Source organism: Hydra vulgaris, chromosome 05 (assembly GCF_038396675.1).
Source record: "Hydra vulgaris chromosome 05, alternate assembly HydraT2T_AEP".
In the NCBI taxonomy this organism is placed as follows: Eukaryota; Metazoa; Cnidaria; class Hydrozoa; order Anthoathecata; family Hydridae; genus Hydra; species Hydra vulgaris.
Window position 1 is genome coordinate 7,464,610 of NC_088924.1, and position 22,891 is coordinate 7,487,500.

General features: G+C 27.2%; 1 protein-coding gene across 2 annotated transcripts in view; it reads left to right on the forward strand.

The window, feature by feature from the left end:
- The first annotated feature begins 275 nt into the window (after window positions 1-275).
- Window positions 276-22,891, forward strand: part of LOC136080505 (uncharacterized) — a 44,092-nt gene continuing 21,476 nt past the window's right edge. Inside the window, exon 1 of one of the 2 annotated variants that reach the window (XM_065797245.1) lies at window positions 276-619. In XM_065797245.1, the coding sequence (XP_065653317.1) occupies window positions 332-619 (288 nt within the window). In that variant the 5' untranslated portion in view covers window positions 276-331. Of the gene's footprint in view, window positions 620-5,224; window positions 6,037-22,891 lie in introns of those variants that run through there. The other variant, XM_065797246.1, reaches the window with a different exon arrangement.

Sequence of the window (22,891 nt, forward strand, 5' to 3'; positions counted from 1 at the left end):
TCTTCAGTTTTTTATTATCTCTAGGTTCAAAAACATACAATAAGAAATTTTTAAAAATATCTTCAAAAGTGAATAATATATTGAAAAAACTTATACATTTTTATCACAATAAATTTATGTACTTAAATTTTTTTTGTATTATAAAAAATTTATGTTTTGTATTACATCATTTTGTTACCCTTAACTGGTCTCATCCTCAGCTTTTGTTTGTTGAGTAATTTGGTCGACACTTATTTCATTATTAGTGCGGTGGTATTTGACAATAGTTTTTATGTTTTTTAGTTAAAATGTATTTTTGAAACTTTGGATATAAACTTTGTTATTTTTTACAATGCCAACTTGTGCTGCTCTGGGTTGCCTAAATTATTCAAGGAAGCCTTCTCCTCATTTATCTTATCATAGATTACCCGAAGAACCAGTTATTGCAGCTGCATGGAAAAGAGCAATTGGTAGAGCTGATGATCCCCAAAACATTTTTTTATGTTCAAATCATTTTGATGATGCTTGTTTTGATCATTCAAATGAAATACAAAAAAGTATTATGGGACCTAATTATTTTAGTGGAAGACAAAAGCTCCTTCCAAACTCAGTGCCAACTATATTTTCTTATGAAAAAAAAGTTAGAGTATTTGTTGTATATAAAATATTTAATTTTCAATTGCACTTTAGCCATATATGCCTACTATATAAATTTTATTTTTATTTAGTTTGTATATAATATAAAATTTAGATGTTTAGTGCCATAATATATACTATATATTTTTTTAATGCAGATCTAAAACAAGACAGTTATTCAAAAAAAGAAAGAAAAAACCAAAGAATAATGAAAATAGTTAAATCTTTATTTGCTGAAACAAAAATCTTTCATTTATAGACTTTTTTCATTTATTTAATCATCAGTTACAAAATTTACAACAGGTGCCACTCATATAAATTAAAGCTAGTCAATGGATTGACATTTAAAATGATAATTAAAACCAAAATACATTGAATAGCACAAAAAAAATAAAAGAATAAAACAAATATATATAGACTATCGTTCATAATTATTCGAATGACATAAACTTTTTTAAAAAATGTTATTTTTTATTCAACTATTTTTTATGTTTATTTTTGCAATATTAGATAATTTAAAAGGATTTTTATTAAAATGTGGTAATGGTGGTGTAGTAGAGCACTTGCCTCATAAGTGAGAAGTTCCAAGTTCAATCCCCACCACATCCCTGGTAGTACCACGCTCAACTTGTTTCTCTGCGCAGCAGCTTTGTTTGTCGAGGTTCATGTTTCAGAGTTATAGAGTTAAGAGAGGGTTGTAACCACAAAAGCAGCTAAAAGTAGCCTCCTCAACTGTAGTAGCCTTCATAGTCTTGGGGGGAGGTGAATTGAAATTAAAAAAATGCTTTAATGAAAATCATAAGAATAATAAAAATGCTAAAGTGGGCAAAACTACATAAAAAATGGCCATCAATGACTGTAAACGTCGACCGACATGTCGAAATTTTAAATCTTTGGTTTCAAGCTAAGATTGTTTGCCTGGAAAAAAATATTGTTGAATGTATGGTAAAATAGTGTGTAGTATTGACTGTAAAACATGGTGGAGGTAGTATTAAGGTGTGAGGCTGTTTTGGTTGGAATTTCACAGGTGACTTTGTAAAAATAGAGGGAGTAATGACAAAAGTAGTTTACTGGTACACTTGAATTATCTTGCGGAAAGATGGGTTAATGGGAAATTTTTTTCGAAGAAGAAAATGATTTAAAGCTTAAATCCAAAATAAATTTTTCAAAATATTGTATAAGTTATTTGACTGAGTTCAAAAACGATCAGATATTGAATAAAATGATTTAGCCTCCCCAATCACTCTCTCTATCGGATTTTTATGGGAGGAAGTAAAAGTAATGACAAAAACTAATGCCTAATCATACATAAGATGTGGAAAAACTTATTAATTAGTGATATGAAATTGGCTTCAAGAAATTGGATAAGGCGTTAAGGAGAATGCTAAGAATATGTATGGCAGTTATTGTTGTTAAGGGCGATTAAAAGGCAAGTAAATTATAAACTAATCTAATGAGACTTTATATTAATTTATTTGTAAATCTAATAAATAGGAAGATAACATATAGTTCAGGTAAAATTTGTATTTAGTTTCTCTCCCAATAAGTAAAAGTTTGTTTTCAGTTCTCCAAATAAGTAAAAAAAATTTTTTTAGTTTCTCTCTCAGTAAGTAAATCTTCAAAATCTTATATTGAAAAATTTTTCAAAATATTATAAACAAAAAAACTTAATTTGGCATTTCCCTGTTACATAACAATATTTTTTTCATTAAATCAAGTTTTAGGAGAGATAAAGAACTACAGAAAGTCAACTTGCATTCGTACTTGCTTTCTTTAACTCGCACTTACCTTTGTATGCATTCTTACATTTTTGGGTAACCTTCTCCTGCCATACTTGGATTTTTACTTTATAGAAGACTAATGGTATTACCAGTTCTTTCCAAAAATGATTGTTTTAATACATAAAATATTTAATTTACATTTTAGCCATATTTTTCTAATTCTGAATTAAGATTTTTACAAAGCTATGAAATTGGTTTATCAATATGTAAAAAAATAATGCATTCAGCCAAATGATGAACAATTGAGTTATGTGAGATAAATTATTAGTACTGTGAAGTGGGGTGACTTCTAACACACAGCCCTCAAAATTAGGAAAAATAAAGTCAGCAATAATTTGCCAACCTCAATAATTTAGAGGTCGGCATCAGGTTGGCAAAAATTCTTGATACAAAGGTCTTACCATAAAACATAGAAACGAGGTTGGGAATTTTTTGCCGACCTCAAACACTTTAAGTTTGGCAGTTAGGTCAGCATTGCCGAATGCCGACCTTAGTTCTGAGGGCTGAACACATGAGGTTACTTTGAACATTCCTACTTCAGTTTGTTTCATGCACAACAAATAAAAATCTGTGCATTTTTTCTATATATTTGTTTTGACAAACGACGGCAGAACAAAATGACAGATATTATTATTCACTAAATATTCCTCATGTTTGATGTTTAAAGTAACCCTAAAAATTTTTAAATTAACCTCACTTCACTGTATATAATAAAAACAGTAAAGGAGAAACCTTGTAACATATATGCTAACTTTGTTTGTAGATTCAAACTTATTAATTGAAAGAAGCTAAGTGCGATTTTAAATATGTAACAGAAACTAATAATTACCTGTACCTTGTATGCCATTGTAATATTGTATTTTAATTAGAATCTTGTAGTGAATCAATCAAAAACCTTTTAGATATAAAGACACTACAAAAGAATCAATTGTGCTAGATTTCATTTCATTAATGCCAATAAAATGAAGTCGAATGTTTTAAACAAAATCTAAACTGGTAGTCATAATCAGTTAAAATTGTTGAGAAAGTGAAAAATACGATGATAAATTAGTTTGTAGATACAATAATAAATTAGTTTTTTAGGAATTCTGATGATATTTTATACTGATATTGGTCTGCAGGCATTGCAGTTAAGTTTTGAGTCTTTTTTGTATTTTAGTATGAGATAAATGAATGCTTTATTTAAATTCCTCAGGAATTGAAATAACCATGATTTAAAACTTTTAGAGATTTTACTTGGTTTGTATATAGTTTAGTTGTTTTAAGGTACGCAAAAATGGTAGAAGATATCTTCTGAACATATTTTCAAAATATTTTTGATGTTGTTTCACATCAGAAGAATTAGCATCAGGAGATTTTGATGACTCCACTCTTGCACTCATTTACTTCCGCTGAGGTCTGCATACATACATATATACAAACACACACATCTATACATATATATAATTATATATACATATTTATATATATCTGGGGCCATACTGATTTAGGCAGCTGTGAGGGTTTTAGTATATACATTGACTTATATGGGTAGAACATGCAAGGAAGTTGTTGCCACATCAACTTAAGGTTTGGGTTGAGGCAGAAATAAGTTTTTTACATTATTAAGTGTTTGTTTCTTATTTTTGCAAAATAACTGTATGGGTTTAGGTCAAGAAAAAAATTCGAAATCAAATGTGTATATATATATATATATATATATATATATATATATATATATATATATATATATATATATATATATATATATATGTATATATATATATATATATGTGTGTGTGCAGTAGTGTATATAAATAAATATAATATTATTATTTATTATTTATGTGTTTAATTCAAATATAATATAAATATGTACAAGGTCCATAGATAGAATTAAATAAAAAGTATATAAAATATACAGATACAGCCACCCACAACAATCCATCACTTGGAAAGTCTTAATATTTTGTTAGCCAAGCAAACAGTGAGATTTATTTTGCACACTCAACAAGCTGTTTCTTTATATTGATGTTATAGTTAGACAAAATAGTATCGAAAATGAGGAGCCTTAATTCTAAAATCATCTGAGTGAGGCTACAATATTTTTATTCAAAAAACATTTTTGCTTATTTTTTAAAGCAGTAACGTGTGATAGTGATAGGTGTGTAGGTGTGATAATATTCTGATGTTAAAGGGATCCCAAAGACAAGTTGTGTTATTATTTAAAAAAATGTTTAAATTAATGTTTCGCCTGAATTTTTTTGATGAAAACAAAATAATAAACATGTACCAAGAAAAACTAACTTACTAGTTTTAGTCAAAGCTCACCGCCTCCATTTTAGTGTGATTTTCAAGTCTTTAAAATATACACTGTATAATTTATTCAAGCATGTTTAATTCCAAAGAGTTTCAGTGCATGGCGTCTTTGTAGAATTTTGATAAGAAATCTAGAAATTATTTTTTTGTTCAACTTACATATATATATATATATATATATATATATATATATATATATATATATATATATATATATATATATATATATATATATATATATATGTATATAAATGTATATATATGTATATATATGTATATATATGTATATATATATATATATATATATATATATATATATATATATATATTATCATAGATTACTATGATAAAAAAAATATATATATTTTATAACTTAAGATATAACTAAAGAATTTGTTTAGTTATTTTTAATTTTTGTCAAATTCAAAATTGTCTATTGCTATAAATTAGTTTTGTGTTATATTTAATGTTATTAAATGAATATTATTCTATCAAGATTCTGTTGAAAAAATCATTTTGTATAATTTAACCATATAACAGTTTAATTAATAGCATTGATTTGCTAAACTTTTCATAGCGTACAAATGTTCTTGAAATTCAGAGAATATATTTAATGGAATCTATTTTGTAAAACATGTAATGATTATTTTATTTTTAAAATCGAATGATTATTGCTAAAGAATGCAAAAAAAGTGTAGCATCGAGTCAATTTTAAAGTTGATATCGTTTAATAGAAAACTGGTAATTGTTAATTTTGGTAGTTCTTTGATTTTGTAATGTTAAAAGACAGATTTTAATGTAAAATTGCCAAATACGACATTTAAATTAGGAAATACTAAATATAATGTTTTTTAATGCGTGCTGAAACACATTACGAATTTATATTGCTATTTGTCTTGAATTATTGCTATAAAACATAATTTATTGCTTTAGTTAATAAAAAGTTGTTTTGTTAAGTTTTGTTTAGTGTAAATTGTATAAAATGGGCACAAAAAGTTTACTTCACAGTTTTAATTTGATGTTTATAAAATATTAAATAGTAGATTTATAGTCGAAACTTATAATGACAATTTGCGGAGTTATTGGTTGTTCTAGTAATGACAAATCTGGTTCTCACATATCATTCCATAGACTACCTTCGGATCCAATTACAGCAGATTTATGGAAAAAGGCCATTGGATTATACAACATCTCCAAGAATACAAAAATATGTTCCTTACATTTTAATTCTTCTTGTTTTGACAAGTCGAAGGAACAAATGATTACACCAACTTCAAGAAGAAGATTTCTTTTTCCGAAATCAGTGCCTTCTATATTTCTTGGTGGAAACAATTTTGCTAAGGTTAGTTGCTTTTTTTGTTCTATTAATTCAAATCATATTTTCTTGCTACATCAATCTAAATAGTAATATTTCAAAAGGTCTTGTTTTATATATAAATTCTTTATATATAAATATCAATTTTTTAGAACTAATAAAAATTGTTTTAAACATGTGAATTTCATCAGGCTGTTTTGCATTTTATATAAATATATATATATATATATATATATATATATATATATATATATAAATATATATATATATATATATATATATATATATATAATATATATATATATATATATATATATATATATATATGTATATATATATATATATATAAATATATATATATATATATATATAAGCTACTTTAAAACATCAGATAATACGAATTCTCTCAATACTAAATAATTTATTTGAAATTTTTTGCCGGATTATAGGCACCGGCATCATCAGTATATAATATAATATAAATATATTGAATTATGTTATATTATATGCTGACCATGGCGGTGCCTATAATCCAGCAAAAATTTCAAATAAATTATTTAGTATTGAAAGAATTTGTATTATCTGATGTTTTAAAGTAGTTTATATATATATACTCTCGTATGTATATATATATATATATATATATATATATATATATATATATATATATATATATATATATATATATATATATATATATATATATATATATAAATATATATATATATATATATATATATATATATATATATATATATATATATATATATATATATATATATATATATATATATACAGGGCTTGTTTTAAATAACAAATGCTTAATGCATTAACTTAATGTGAATTTGGCGTCATAAAATTCTCTTTATCTTTTTATTTTTTAAAGACATTAACTTTTTAAAATTACTGCAATAATATTATTTATTGCATAATGAGTTAAATATTGTTTTATTTGTTTTTTATTAATACTATTATGAAATGTTTATTTCTTTCATTTTTTTTATATTAAATAATTAAATTTAATATTATATTTAAAAAAAAGTTTTCATATAAAAAATTATTTCTCTCAACATTTGTATAAATGAATTTAAATATGATAAATTGTTTTTTAAATGGCTATTTCTTAAATAATCATTTTTAAAAATTTGCAACTAAAAAAGATTTTTTAGTTAAAAAAAATTAGTGAGTAACAAATAAAAAATTACTTTAATTTATCTACTTTATTTATTATAAGTTTATTATTTTATTAGCGATTTTGTTTTGAAAGCAAAGATTTTTATTTTACCAAACATCATTTATTAAAATTATATCGTTGTATATATCATTTATCAAAAAATAATTGCTGTGCTCTACTTGCATTGTAAAGATAAGTTTAACTTACGTTTTGTGCAAATTCTTGATAAGCCTCAGAACATGTTTATTTAATATTTAATTTTGAGTAAAAAAAATGTTTAGGAAAGAAAATGGAAATAACAAATGCGATAAAAATGAACTAATTTTTTTTTAAGAATAAATAAAATTTAAATATTGAACAATATTTAGTAACATTTTTTAATAAATTTGACATTGAAGTTAAACCCAAGCATTAACTTTAATTTTATGTATTTAAATATTTGTTTGTTCAGAATTTATATATATATATATTTTCTAAAATCGAAATTAAGTTATATATTTTTTTTATCAGAATAGAATTATATATTTTTATTAAATTAGTTTTGAATTAAATCATTTTTTTTTTTATCAGAATTAATTTACATTATAATGATCTTTGATTCAGGCTTAAAGTATTAGTGTTTTTCAAGCGAAAAAATCAATCAATACAATTAAAAAAAATAAATTAAGTATAAATTATTTATTACTATATAGAAATTTAAGAATTTTTTTTTAATGCAATCAAAAGTTGCATAAATATTCTTTTCCTCTCAAGATGATAAATAAAGTTTTTATTATATATATTTCTTTTATGGTTTTTTTTTTTGCGTTCCAATTAATAACTTCGCATAAAAAAAAAAAAATTGTTGTTAACTATAAACAATTTTGTTTTCTGTTCAATATAAAAATGGAATTAAAATCATGCACACATTTGGAAGCAGAAAATTCAAAACTAAATTAAGGTAAACCTTCTATTAATAGTCTAAATAAGCTTTAAGTGGGTGGGAAAAATTTCTGAAAATTAATAAACATCCCCTCGCGTGTATTAGGCACCTGAGAGTACGATATTAGTTATCCATTAATATTTGAGGTTTAAACAATTAGCTTAATAGAGATTAATTTTTTGTAATTTTTAATTTTATTTGAGTTTTTTTTCATTAGTAAATAGCGCTTACATCTGACATAATTGTCATTCAAACTTTTTTACATAATAGTCAAAGTGGTTTTTTATAAAATTATATATATATATATATATATATATATATATATATATATATACATATGAATGTATATATGTATGAATGTATATATATATATATATATATATATATATATATATATATATATATATATATATATATATATAGAGAGAGAGAGAGAGAGAGTGAGAGAGAGAGAGAGAGACACACAAACACACACAAACACACACACACACAACCACACAGACAAACACACACACACACACACACACACTCATACACACACACACACACACAAACACACACACACAAAAACACACACACTATATATATATATATATATATATACTCCTTTGATTCTGTGGAGTTTCTGCCATATACATACATATATATATATATATATATATATATATATATATATATATATATATATATATATATATATATATATATATATATATATATATATGTATATATATATATATATATATATATAAATATATACATATATATATATTTTTTAACATCTTCAATTCCAATAAGGCTGCAAGCAACCACTATTAGAATTGGAAGTTACTGGAAAAGAAAAGATAAAGATTGTTGAGCAAGATATCGATTGACAGGCGACTTAAAAGGTTGCAAATTATATGAATCAGGAAAGCAAGATGAAAGAAAGGAATTCCAAAGAACTGATGTTCGAGGAAAAAAACTAGAGAAATAAGAGTTTTTGTAGCACTTAAGAACAGTTACAGAAAAAGGATGAGACTTAATTAAATGACGAGTAACACGAGAATTAATTTTAGTATGGCAGAAGAGACAGTAGCTCTTTAGAGCAGTGCCTATTATAATGTTTATAGAAAAGAGAAAGAGAAGCAACATTACAACAATGTGATAATGGTTGGAGGTTGGCTGCAAGAGCAGGTCCAACTATGTTTACAATGCGTTTTTGTACCTTGTCTAATAGAGAAAGGGCATCATTAGAAGATTCGCCCCGGATATGGCAACAATATTCCATACAAGGCCGGATTTGAAATTTATAGAAATAGAGAATAGAATCTGGAGTAAGAAAGTGTCGAGCTGGATAAAGAGATGCATCTTTCGCAGATGCTAATTTTGCAACGGATTTGATATATGGTTTCCAAGAAAGATCAGAAGTAAGAGTTACTCCCAGAAGATGAAGGGTAGATGACTCATCGAGTACATTATCGTTCATAAATATAGGAAGATCTAAATTATTACAATAACGATTGGCTGAAAAAAGTTGAGTGTAAAAATGAAATTGCTGTAACAGAAGTGAGATCCTTTTCAAGCTCAAATGCCCCCTCTAAGCAATCAGAGAGTGTTAGCTTCTTATCATGACAAGAATAAGTGGCATTATCACCAGCGAACAATGCCAGCTTAGATGTAAGAATATCTGGAAGATCGTTAATGTAAATTAAAAAGAGTATAGGGCCAAGGATTGGACCTTGAGAAACCCCTGAAGTTACTGAATATGAAAAAGAGTGCTGTCAATCGAGGTCAACTTTTATACTATGGTAGGAAAGGAAGGACTCAATAATCTTAAAGATGTTACCAGATACATTGTAAGACTTATGGAGAAGGCCAGCATGTCAAGTTTTATCAAAAGCTTTAAAAATGTCAAGAGCGATGGTCTTAACCTCTCCACTTTTATCTAATGCATGATAAAACCTATTGGTTATTACTGTTAGCTAATCAGCTGTAGAAGGAGAAGATCAAAATCCATATTAGTGATCTGAAAGTAAGTTATTAGATTTAAGATGAGAGATTAAGTGTTTGGTAATTAAAGATTCGGACACCTTGCTTATGATAGGAAGAAGACTAATGGGACAATAGTTAGGTGAATTAGATCGCTCTCCAGAATTTTCGATAATAGGGATAACAGATGCCGCTTTCCAGCAGGCTGGAAAACAAGACTCTGATAAGCACTTGTTAAATAGTTTTGAAAGTATTGACGACAGCTCCAGAGAACACTTCAGCAAGACTATAACAGGTATGTTGTCTGGACCACAAGCTGTAGAAGAGTCTAAGCAGGAAATCACTTTAGATACAGAAGCTGGAGTGATACGAATGTCAAGCAATGGATCAACCTGTTTGACAACTAACTCAGGTAGAACGCAACTAGTGGAATCAAAAGATGATATTGATTAAAAGGTCTTAGCAAACAATTTAGCTTTGTTTTTAGGTAAGGTGACTAAGTCTGAACCATACAAGAGAGGTGAAATAACTGATTTGCCCATATTATTATGTAATTAATACTATTAAAGATTCTTCAGAAGAGCCTAATTTTTGTGATGAAATACAAGATTTCATGACCTGAGAATAGTGGACTTTGGCGTTATACAAAACCTTTTTACAATAGTTTCTAGCAGTAATAAACAGACGTCTGTTTTCTGGAGAATTGTTTTGCTGATAGATATGGAAGTAACATTTTTGATTGGAAATTGCAGTAGCACAATGTGAGGAAAACCATGGAGAAGAGTGAGGCTTGACCTGGATTCATCGAAACACCTAAGGGTGAATGTTGAGAAACTGATCACTGACTAGGATCAGAAACAAGACTTTTGTCAAGTAGAGAAGGTAAATGGTTCGGGTTTTCTGGAAAGCGAGTTGAAAGGTTGACTAAGACAAAAGTGTGGGCTGTAACGCCTGCAGAGTCACTGACACTAGAGCCAAGCCATTCAGTGTGATGAGCATTTAAGTCACCACCAACAACGACATTGGCAAACAATAGTTTTTGGTACTTTATTTATTTTTAAATTTGTTAAAGAACTTGACTCAAAGCATAGACAGTATTCAGTACACTGTTTAATAGCCCAAGCAATTGCCTCATTACTATTAATAAACCCTAAGCCGTAACAATGGGCTCCAAATGTGACCTTGACATTAAATACCAAAAGTACCAATAGGGACACCATCCATGCGTAACATAGCACTGTTAGTACTCTGATATTTTTTAGCTGTTGATGGAATCAGACTCTTTGAAAGCTACCACAGAGTTTGGGAAACCTGACTACCAGACAGCCTCAGAACCATAAAACTGAGTTTTAGAGCTCTAATCTCATTAGGAGATAATGAAATGAGTTGCCAAGTCTTAAAAATAGAAACCCAAGCAAAACCCATGTATTGAGTCAAGAAGATCCAGCATTCAACACCTTAAACTGGAAATAATGTATTATAAATACATCTGCGCCAGCCTAATAGATGAAGAAGTGGTGGTCAACCAATAGAATCTGTTTACCCATTAAGTCTGTTCCTCTACAAGACAGGCCAAGATGAGTATTTTTATGGAGACACTATCTCTAGCCTTTACCCAACCAAGAAACCCAAGGTAGGGGGTGTTTTAAGTTGGAGTTGGCTTCTCCTAACTTTTGCCTCAAAAGGCGTATCCTACAAGGAAGCAGGACATGAAGAAGGTTGTACTGGGTTACATGTTACCAGTAGCAAGGTAACCTGACCAAATATATACATATATATATCAGCCCTCGGATTAAGAAAATTTAAGGTCAACAATAGTTAAATAGTTTAAATAGCCGACCTTATTCAGTGTGAGGTCGGCAGAAAAAATATGAAACAATGGTTTGACCATAAAACATAGAAGCATGGTTTTTTTTCCAGTCTCAAACACTTCTAGGTTGGCAGTTATATTGGTACTTTTCCATCAATTGGACAAGTATCTTTAATTCTTTTTCAGCTAATGACAACTATAAAGTGCTGTTAGACAAAATTAGTTTAGCAATCCAAATCCGAATATCTGCAATTACATTACCTTTCAAGAGTATAAATAAACCCTGGAATACCCTAGTAGTCAAAGTAGCTGTGAGGGAGAGGAGAGCACTATGATATAAGTATTTAGCAGGCAGTAGATGGAAACATGAGGGAATTTAAAAAGATTACAAAGCAGCATGTAAAAGACTCACCAAGGTGGTTTGAGCAACAACCTTTGGCTCAAGAGTCAGATTGCAGCATGTTTTAACTATGGCTCAACACTTAAGCAAGTTAATCATAAGCAAAAGGAAAATGAAGTTGTGAAATCACTCAAAAATGATGCTGGAAAAATGACTACAAGTACGTCAAAAATTTAACATTTACCTAATAACTTTGTTTAGTCTGCATTTATTATTGAACCTCTATATCAAATGCCTAATTTCATAGATGGAATGCAAGGGAATTGCAATTTAATTGAAGCTAAAATCATGCAAGCAGCTGTACAGCAAAAGCTTGAAGTGCTAATCAAAACAAAATTGAAAGGCTACAATGGAATGTACCCTCGTGTAATAGCACTGTTGCGATATTAGTACTATTAACAATGATTTACCACAAGTATCTTAGAGATAGACAAAGTACCCAACCTAAAACTGTCAAATATAACACCAATCTTCAAGAGCGGTAGTAGAAGAAAACACTCAAACTACAGACCAGTATCACTAACAGCACCGTGCAAAGATAATGGAGAGCTTTATTCACAAGTGAGTCATGAAGTGCTGCTACAACAATACTATCATACCTAAGCGGGGCTGTATGTCTAATGGACTAAAAGCTCTGACAAATGCAGTACATCGTGGCTATACACTGTTATTATGCACTGGGTGTAGTACATTGTGGCTATACACTGACTTTGCAAAAGCCTTCAACAAAGTGTTGCACAAAAAGCTTCAGCATAAACTAAAAGCTTACCTAACATGAATTTGGCATCATAAAATTTTCTTCAGTTTTTTATTTTTTATAGACATTAATCTTTTTTAAATACTGCAATAATATTAATTACCACAAAATAAGTTAAATAATATTTAACTCGTTTTTTATTATTGCTATTAGGGAATTTTTATTTACTTTTAATTTTTTTTTTTATATTAAATAGTTAAATTTAATATTACATTTAACAAAATGTTTGAGATAAGCAAAATTCTTTCTTTTCTCAACATTTGTATAAATATATTAAAATATGTTAAATTTTTTAAAATTATTTCATAAATTTCTAATTGTGACTTTGCAACTAAAAATGATTTTTATTTTAAAAAATTAGTGAGTAACAAATAAAAATAGTACGTTAATTTATTTACTTTATTTATTAAAAGTTTATTTTTTTATTAACCATTATGTTGTGAAAGCAAAGAATATTTTTCCTAACACCATTTATTAAAATTATATTTTAATAAATGGTGTTTAATAGATTATATTGCATTAAAAATCACTGAGCTTTAACTTGAGTTATAAAAATAGTTTAACAATGATTTGTGCAAATTTTAAATGCAGCCTTGAATCATGTTTACAAGGAATTAAATTTTGAGTAAAAAAAATCTTTAAGAAGAAAAACTGAAAAAACAATTGCGTTAAAAATATGCCAATTTTTTTTTAAGAATAAATAAAGTTTAAATATTGAACAATGTTTAGTAATATTTTAAAATAAATTTGACAGTTAAGTTAAACCAAAGCATTAACTTTAATTTAAATAAACTTAAATATATTTTTTTAATCAGAATTAAATTATATATTTTTTAAATCAAAATTAAACTATATATATTTTTTTATTAGAATGAAATTTTTTTTTTTTTTATTACTTTTAAATCAAATCATATTTTTTTTATCAGAAATAAATTATATTATATGATCTTTGCTTCAAGCTTAAAGTATTAGCATTTTTTAAGTGAAAAAATCAATCATTACAATAAAATAAAATAAAGAAATAATAAAAATCGTAGTATAAAACAAAGATAATATAAAATAAATTTAATTTTTATTTATTATAAATTTGTTTTTTTATTATCAAGTAGAAATTTAAATAATTTTTTTTTATTGCAATCAAAAATATAAATATTATGTGCTCGCAAGATAATGATTGAAAGTTTTTATTATATATATTTCTTTTATGGTTTTTTTTTTAAATTTTTTTCATTTTGTTTAATAATTTTGTATACAAAAAAAAAGAGTTGTTGTTAACTCTAAACAATTTTGCTTTCTGTTACTAAATATTTTGATGAAATAATTAGCTTAATTGAGTTTAAGTTTTCTTAGATTTTGATTTCATTAGCAAATAATAATAGCAAATAAAATAGCACTTATATTTAACATTATTGCCATTCAAACTTTTTTTGTAACAAACTTTTTTACATAATCGTCATTCAAATGTTAAAGTGGTTTTTTATAAATTTACTTCTTTTATCTTACTGCTTATCTACTAATCTAAAAGTTAAAAAATGATAAAAAGTTGCTTAAAGGAAATCGCTCACGGTTATCCTTAACTAAATAGGTTTTTTGAATTGTGTCTAAAAAAATTTCAACATTTTCTGAAAGAGTATAGTTTACTTATCACTATGTATATAGTCCACCAAGTCAAAAAACTCCTTGTGAGTATTTACTTTCTGTACTATTTCGCACCTTTTTTTTGCACCTTTTTTGTAGTTGCGCTTTTCTTGCAACTGTTTTGCTCCATTTTTTGTCCCCCAAGTTTATTCTCAGAAATTTACTTTCAATTTCAGTTAAAAGTTACAGAAAATGTTCGGGAAATGAAAAATATAAAAGGTATTTTGTTTTATTAGATTGGTAATGAATATTAAAATTGAAAGCGAAAAATTCACATTATTACATTCCTATATATTATTAAGACGAAATTCAAAAAACAAAATTGCAAATAATTTATTAATCACCTGAATCACTGAGTAACGTTTTAAAAATTGTAAGCAACATAGGCAATACGTTGTAACAAACTTCCTCTCAGGATCAGTGAAATCAAGCGACCCTGATCCGTCTGTAAAAATAGTCTATAAAAATGAATCTAAACATGGAAACAATTTATTTCCGAGTTTAGCTCTTATAATAAAAAATATCTTGTTTCTCTTGATAATTGATCAAAATTTTATTACGTTCAGTCACAGCTGTTTTTTCGCCTAGGATAAGAGGAAACAAGATGTATTTTATAATAAGAGCTAAACTCCTTTGTAAATTGTTTCCATGTTTGGATTCATTTTGATAGACTTTGCAATGGATCAGTGTTGCAGCGTTAATAGTAAAGACTTTTTATCAAATGCTCAAAATAAATTTCAAGACCATTTTTTTTTTGTATGGCAGAATTTAGATAGATGATTGATCAGTAAAAAAATCTTCAAACACTACCCATTTGTTTAAAAATTGTTTGGTAAATTATTTCTTTCAAAATTTCCCAATCCTGACAAGTCTTAACAATTTGTAGTCATGTTCATTTTCAATCAATGTTGTTACTTTTTAATAATTACTAACTAGGGTTAGCTGATAACTTATTTATTTTATTTAAACTCCAGTATAACATTTTATGGAGTTCTTAGTAAAGTAAAATATTTAAATAACTGAAGACAGGCTTATGCATATCTGTAAACAGATGTAAATGGCTATTCTTTTAAAATATTATTCAGACTAAATGTTTTTAAGCCTTTTTATGGAAAACAAGATGTATTAAGTTGTGACTATCTATTGAATCTAGGAATACTACAAAAACAAAAAAATTTTCACTGTATAGCAAATTCTATTTCTTTAAGAACAGAATTTTAAGTTAAAATAACATAGTTGTTATAAAATGCTGCAAAATCGGGAATTTGTCATTGGTTGTCCTTTAGGCGTACGTAAATTGCTTGCAGCTTAAGACTTTAAAACAAGGCCTGATATACACACACATATATGTATATATTTGTTAATTGTAATAACTGATAGGTTTTTATTGTGCATGTGATATATGTTGAAAAGTTAAAGTTATTGCTCTAAATATTTCTAAAGCCTTTGATAAAGTTTGGCATGCTGGTCCTCTCCATAAGCTCTCTTCTTATGGTGTATCATGTAACATCTTCAAGACTATTGAATCCCTCCTTACCAATGATTGTATAAAAGTTGTCCTCGATTGAAAGCACTCTTCTTCATTTCCTATAACTTCAGGTGTTCCTCAAGGTTCTATCCTTGGCCCTATACATTTTTTAATTTACACTAACAATTTACCTGAAATTCTCACAACTGAGGTGGCATTGTTTGCTGATAATACTACCATTTATTCTTGTCATGATAAGAAGCCAACACTCTCTGATTGCTTGGAGTGGGCATATGAGCTTGAAAAAGACCTCAATTCTGCTAAAACATGGAGCTCCCAGCTGCTGGTGAACTTTAACTCTAAAAATTAAGTTAAAACTTACTTTTTATCTGCCAATCATTATCGCAACAGTCTACATCTTCATATATATTTATTAATGGTAATGTACTAGATGAGTCATCTTTTCAATGTTCGATCTGTTGACAGATCGAACATTGATGAATAGTAATATACTAGATAAGTCATCTATCCTTCGTCTTCTTTAAAAATGCATTGTAAACATAGTTGGATTATTTCAATCACTCGGTGTAGTTAAGGCGGTTTACAAATTATTTGAATTCTTTTATTTGAAATTAGCATGGTTTTATCAGCATATTAAGTCCAAACAAGAATTTTAGATGGTATAATTTTTTTTGCTTCAGGTTTTTTTAACATTTAAAGAAAGTTTTCTTTTTTTATATAATTTTCAAAACCTTTTTACTACCCGTTATAGTGAATCTAAAGATCACCAGTTTGGAGTCTTTAGATCAATTCTGGTCATCGACGTTAACGTGAATTTAGTTAAAATCTTTTGAAAAATTTCCTTAATAGTTCTATTCGGTTCTGATGTATATTAACTAGATATAGTTGTCAAAACACAATATTTCTATTAATTTTTACAAAAAATACTTGAATTCCGACTAAAAAAGAGCTTATAATTAAGAAAAATTGCCAATAAACGATCAAAACAGATCATATTGTTAAACTATAATGTTCATTTTATCTAAAAAATGTATTTATTTAAAACCTTATTCAAATTTGGACAAGCGATTGTAATTTTAAGAAGATTTTTTATGATACCGCAAAATTTATCATTTTAATTTTTTTCGTCATTTCATAATTCACAGACCTGATGATTTAACGGAAATATGTCGTAGTCAACAAAATACCATACAGACACTATAATATTTTAAAATTGCCTTAGCAACACCGAGCATTGTCACATCATTGTAATATTGCTTCTCTTTCTCTTTTCTATAAATATTATTGGGCGCTGCTCTAAAGACCTAGCATCTCTTGTGCCATCTACAAAAATTCATTCTAGTTTTACTCGTCATTCAATCAAGTCTCATCTTTTTACTGTGACTGTTTCTAAGTGCTCTAAAAATTCTTATTTGCCTAGTTTTTTCCCTTGAACATCATTTTTTTGGAATTTGCTCCCTGTTCTTGTTTTTCTGATTCATAGAATTGCAATCTTTTAAGTTATCTGTTAATTGTTATCTTGCTTTATAAACTTTATCTTTTCTCTTCCAGTAACTTCCAACTATAATAGTAGTTGCTTGCAGTCTTGTTGGAAGTGAAGATATATATAAACGTATATATATATATATATATATATATATATATATATATATATATATATATATATATATATATATATATATATATATATATATATATATATATATATATTTATATGTATATGTATATATATTTGTTTGTTTTATATTATATATTTATTATATATATATAAAATAAATATATATATATATAAATAAATAAAAACAAAAAACTCATCTCTCATCGTCTGATGCTAATTGAATAAATTCGTTGTCTTCCTCGTCGCTCAAAAAAATGTTAAAAAGGCAGAAATATTTTCTTTACATTCATTCACATTGTTACTTGTCTTGAAACCTGCATTATATTTTTGGTGCTTTGTGTCAGTCATAAATTCTGCAATTTTAGTATGAATCTGATGATACAATATAATTAGTAATGTTTATATCAAATGAAGGTATTACTGTTTTAGTTGTAACAATTTTTTATATGAATACATTTTTAATTTTGTATGGACACTGTTTATTCTTTATTAATTGAATTTTTTAAGGTCTTACTTTGGCAATCTTCCAGGACAAACTGTCTCTTTGGCGACTGCTGTATATTTACATACATATTTTTTATAGAGTGCTTCCGGAAAGTTTTAGCGCACATGTAATTTTTTTAATCTTATTCAACTTCAAATGTGTTATTCAAAAACAATCAAAGACTGATTGATCTTTTCTTAATAATTTAATGATAAAAGAAAAGAGTATTACAAAGCATGGAATCTATAAGTTTTTTGAGTCTTAAACTCCACCAAGTTGGTGAGCCTGCTTTTTTACAATTCGCAGTCCATCCAACTCCAAGGATTCTCAATAGGATTTAAATTAAATGAGCAAGCGGGTCAAGGTATCAGATTTAATTGTTTTTTCTCCATGCGCTAAGCATGGAGAAAAAACTTAAATCTTATTTAATTGTTTTTTCTCCATGCGATTAAGCGCGCTGTATGGCAAGGAGCGTTATCTTGTTAAAATTACCAAGTGGAATCAGTTTTGTAAACACCCATTGAAGGCTGTAAATAACCTTCTATTACCTCTCCATACCAATGTTGATTGAGGTAATTAGTATGAAGATATGCCAGATCAGTGCTAGATCCAGCAATGCAGCCCCTAATGTCAATTGAGTCTCCTCCTCATTGAGGTCTTGACATTTTTTTGTTATAATAAAAGTTTTTTTTATTAAAAATTTTCAGTTTATAAATCCAAACTAATACTTTTATAATAATACTTGATTATACATTTGCTTTTCAATTTAAACCTTTTTCCCCTTATTTTCCATTTTTTAATAGTCACTAAACTTCTTATTAATTCATTGAAATAAAAAAACAGGTTGACAAATATTTGACTTTATAATTATTTTATTTGGTCTCACTTTTAATTAAAAAAAAAAAAATTAGTTCAAAATTGAAATTAGTTTTCAAAATATATTGATTTGAATAATATAAAATATAATAAAAATATTATGAGTGCCCTAATACTTTCTTGAAGCTCTGTATATGTATGTATGTTTGTATATTTATTTATACCATTAAACAAAGTGTGTTATTGCAAATGTTATTTTCCCACAAATTTTCCCACCCACCCTAAGCTTATTAAGACCCCCACTCCACCCTTGCCCACCTCTTTTTTTAAATTATTCTTGTTATCAACAAAAATTTTATCTCTAAGCTAAAAAAAAAATTCAGTGAAAATTGGCCTTTAAAATTAGAAAATAATTATTTCAGTCATTGATGGAAACAAAAACTTTCATTGTAAATAGGCTTTACAAATAGTGAATCTCGATTTGAAAATGAGTATTTGGTTTATTTCTCAGCAAATCATTTAACTTAAACCAGCATATCAAATCCTATTAAAATTATGATAAAACAGCTCCACCCCCCTCCTTTTCAACGATTTAATTTTGAGGTTTTTTTTTTTTATCAAAATTCAAATTTACATAGCTGGTATGATTGTCTGCTATTTCATTTTTTTTCTTTGTCTTTTTAAGAGGTTTTAATTGGTATGGAGCTGACATTTTAACCATTTAGTTATCAAAACCCTTATAACAAAATTAGCTTTATATCCTAATGCTAATTATCAAAATTTATAAACTTGCACTAAGTTGACGTAGTTATCAATATTTTCTAGTTGAAGTAAAGAATTCAGCAAATATCTCTAATGAATGATGTCGTTTACCAAAATTATTTATTTATTGAAAATTTTAAAGTTTGTAAAATGTCATTGTGATAGGAGAATGAAAACATCATAGCGCTAAGTAGCTTAGTTAAAACTAGAAACAAGTTCACATGAAAATAAAAAAGATTTAGAATATTTCCGATCAGCGCCTTTTTTATATTTTTATTATATTTAAGAGTGTACCATAAAAATCTTAATTTTATTTGATTCTTGTGCTCAATAAAAAAGTATTCATATATATATTTTTTGGTTTCTTTAAAAATTGTAGGAGTAAATTATAGTCATATGATTGATGAGAATCGCTTGAAACAAATCAAAAGCAAATGATAATGAATCAAAAAAGAAATTTTTTTTTGGTCTTTTTAAATAAGAAAGTCCTACAATGACATCATTTTTAGTACTAAAACTGTTTGGAATTAAACCCGCTTGAATAAGTTATAAAGTCTGTAGGTTGCGGGGTATATTTTAAAGACTTAGAAATCACAAGATGGAGGCAGCAAGCTTTAACTAAAACTACGAAGTTAGTTTTCCTTGGTATACATTTATTATTTTGTTTGAATCAATAAAGTTCAACATAAACATTTTTTTAAAACGTTATCTTTGATTTGAACACAACTTGTCTTAGCACTTAGGGATCTCTTTAAAACTGTTCCGCAGGGAAGCATTAAGTAAGCATATGCAATGTGATTGGAATAATTTTACTTTAACTAGGTTTGAACACCTGTAGAAGTGCCTTATCAACATATTTGTTTAAGTATATAGATTTATCTTATTTTTTATATCCATATCATCTGATATATATATATATATATATATATATATATATATATATATATATATATATATATATATATATATATATATATATATATATATATATATATATATATTTATACTTTATGTAATTAAATGAATAAAAACAACTAAATAGCGGGACTTAAAGTTTCATGCCCGAAGGCAATCATCAGCCGTGAATACAAACAAAAGACGTCAAAAAACCGTTTAAAAAACTTAAAATTAAAATTAAATACCGTAGAACGGATTCAGACTTGATAAACAAATCTGAGTAAAATCAAAACAAGAAGCTGTTATAGTTTACTAGTCTCCTGTGTCAAATAAAGAGAACAAGAATTTCTTTGAATGTCGACACTGAGATACAATTTCATTCTTTTTGTTTAGTAAATTTGTTCCACTATGTGATAAAATTACATATTTTTCATAGAGACAGAGGTGGCATATTTTTGTTGTAAGATTATAGGGTCTGCAACGTTTAATTATTCTCCACGTTAAGATAGGTTTTATGTTTTGATCTTTCAAGCTCCATGCTTCCTTTAAAAGTTCAGTGTCGTTTCTGTATTTAACTGAAGCAAAGGATTTTAGATGATTAGCGTATCTTAATTTAAATGATGTGTGACTAATACCAAAATATACTTTTTTGTTACCTTCATTATTAATTGCAGCTTGGTAAACAATATTGCTGAACAAACACTGTTTGTTTAATGGACAAATTGATTTATTTCCACAGTTTCTATTTGCTTGGTTTCTATTTGCTTGTTGTTGTGCAATATTTTATGATTGTGTGAGTTGATTATTGATTTCAGGTTAGGCATGCAGCTGTAACTAATCTTGATAGAATTTCGATTAAATATTTTATGAAGCTTGTGGCCTGGTGGAAAATGAGAATCTATAAGAGCCAGAAAATGGTTACCTATTTTTGTTTGGACATTTACACTGTACGGAGGGTTGTACCAAATTATATTTCGTTTGTGATGTTTTTTTTGTGCTTGGATTTGTTGTGGTTGGTAAATAAGCTTTGGGTTATGACCTGATTTTTTAAGAGCTTCTTCATATTGTGGAGTAGAATTCATGAAAGTAGTTTTGTTTAATGACATGGAAGATAATCTTTGTTCGATATTGCAAGGGATTGCTTTAATTATGCTTGGAGGGTAGTTAGAGTTAGTGAGGATATACCTTAGTTGGTTGTCAGGTTTGCAGTAAGGTTGGAATGAGTTGTTATCTAGATTTGGATGGCGATGAGTTGATCGTTACTTTTAAAGATACTTGTTATATGTTTTTTAATTTTGTCTATTTGCTGACCGTTTTTGTTTTTAAATACGGCAAGGCTGTCATCACAATATAATCCGAAATCTTCCTTATTATAATGCTGTGAAATTTGAAATAGTAAAAAAATTCCCACTAGCTCGCACACTTCAGCACCATCAAATGCCCCCATTGTGACATCGAACAATCCTCCTCTTTTTTTGATCCACGATATTTTATTATTGAAAATTAGGAATTTTCTTACATGTTTTATTAATGCTTTATCTTCGCTTTTTATAATGACATGATGTTCAGCAAAAAACAAAGCATTGTTTAAAGTGTTTTGGTTTATTGACGGATAAAAATCGTTTACATCAAAAACTAGAAACTTGTTTGAAATGATTAAATAGAGAATAATAAAGAGAGTTCTGGACAACACTTTTGTCTGGTAGAAATGTTGTCCAGACAACTAGCTGCAGAAAAGTTAACTTACTGCAAACCTGACAACCAACTAAGGTATATCCACACTAACTCTAACCACCCTCCGAGCATAATTACAGCAATCCCTCGCAATATCGAACAAAGATTATCTTCCATGTCATTAAACAAAACTACTTACATGAATTCTACTCCACAATATGAAGAAGCTCTTAAAAAATCAGGTCATAACCCAAAGCTTATCTACCAACCACAACAAATCCAAGCACAAAAAAACCCGCAAACGAAATATAATTTGGTACAACCCTCCGTACAGTGTAAATGTCCAAACAAAAAAATATATATATATCATTTTTCACAATATGACCAAAGCTTTTAAAGCTGTCAGTAAATTCCAAATTGCAACTTGCTACACTCAATTTTTGAAATAAAAAAAATATATATATATGTAC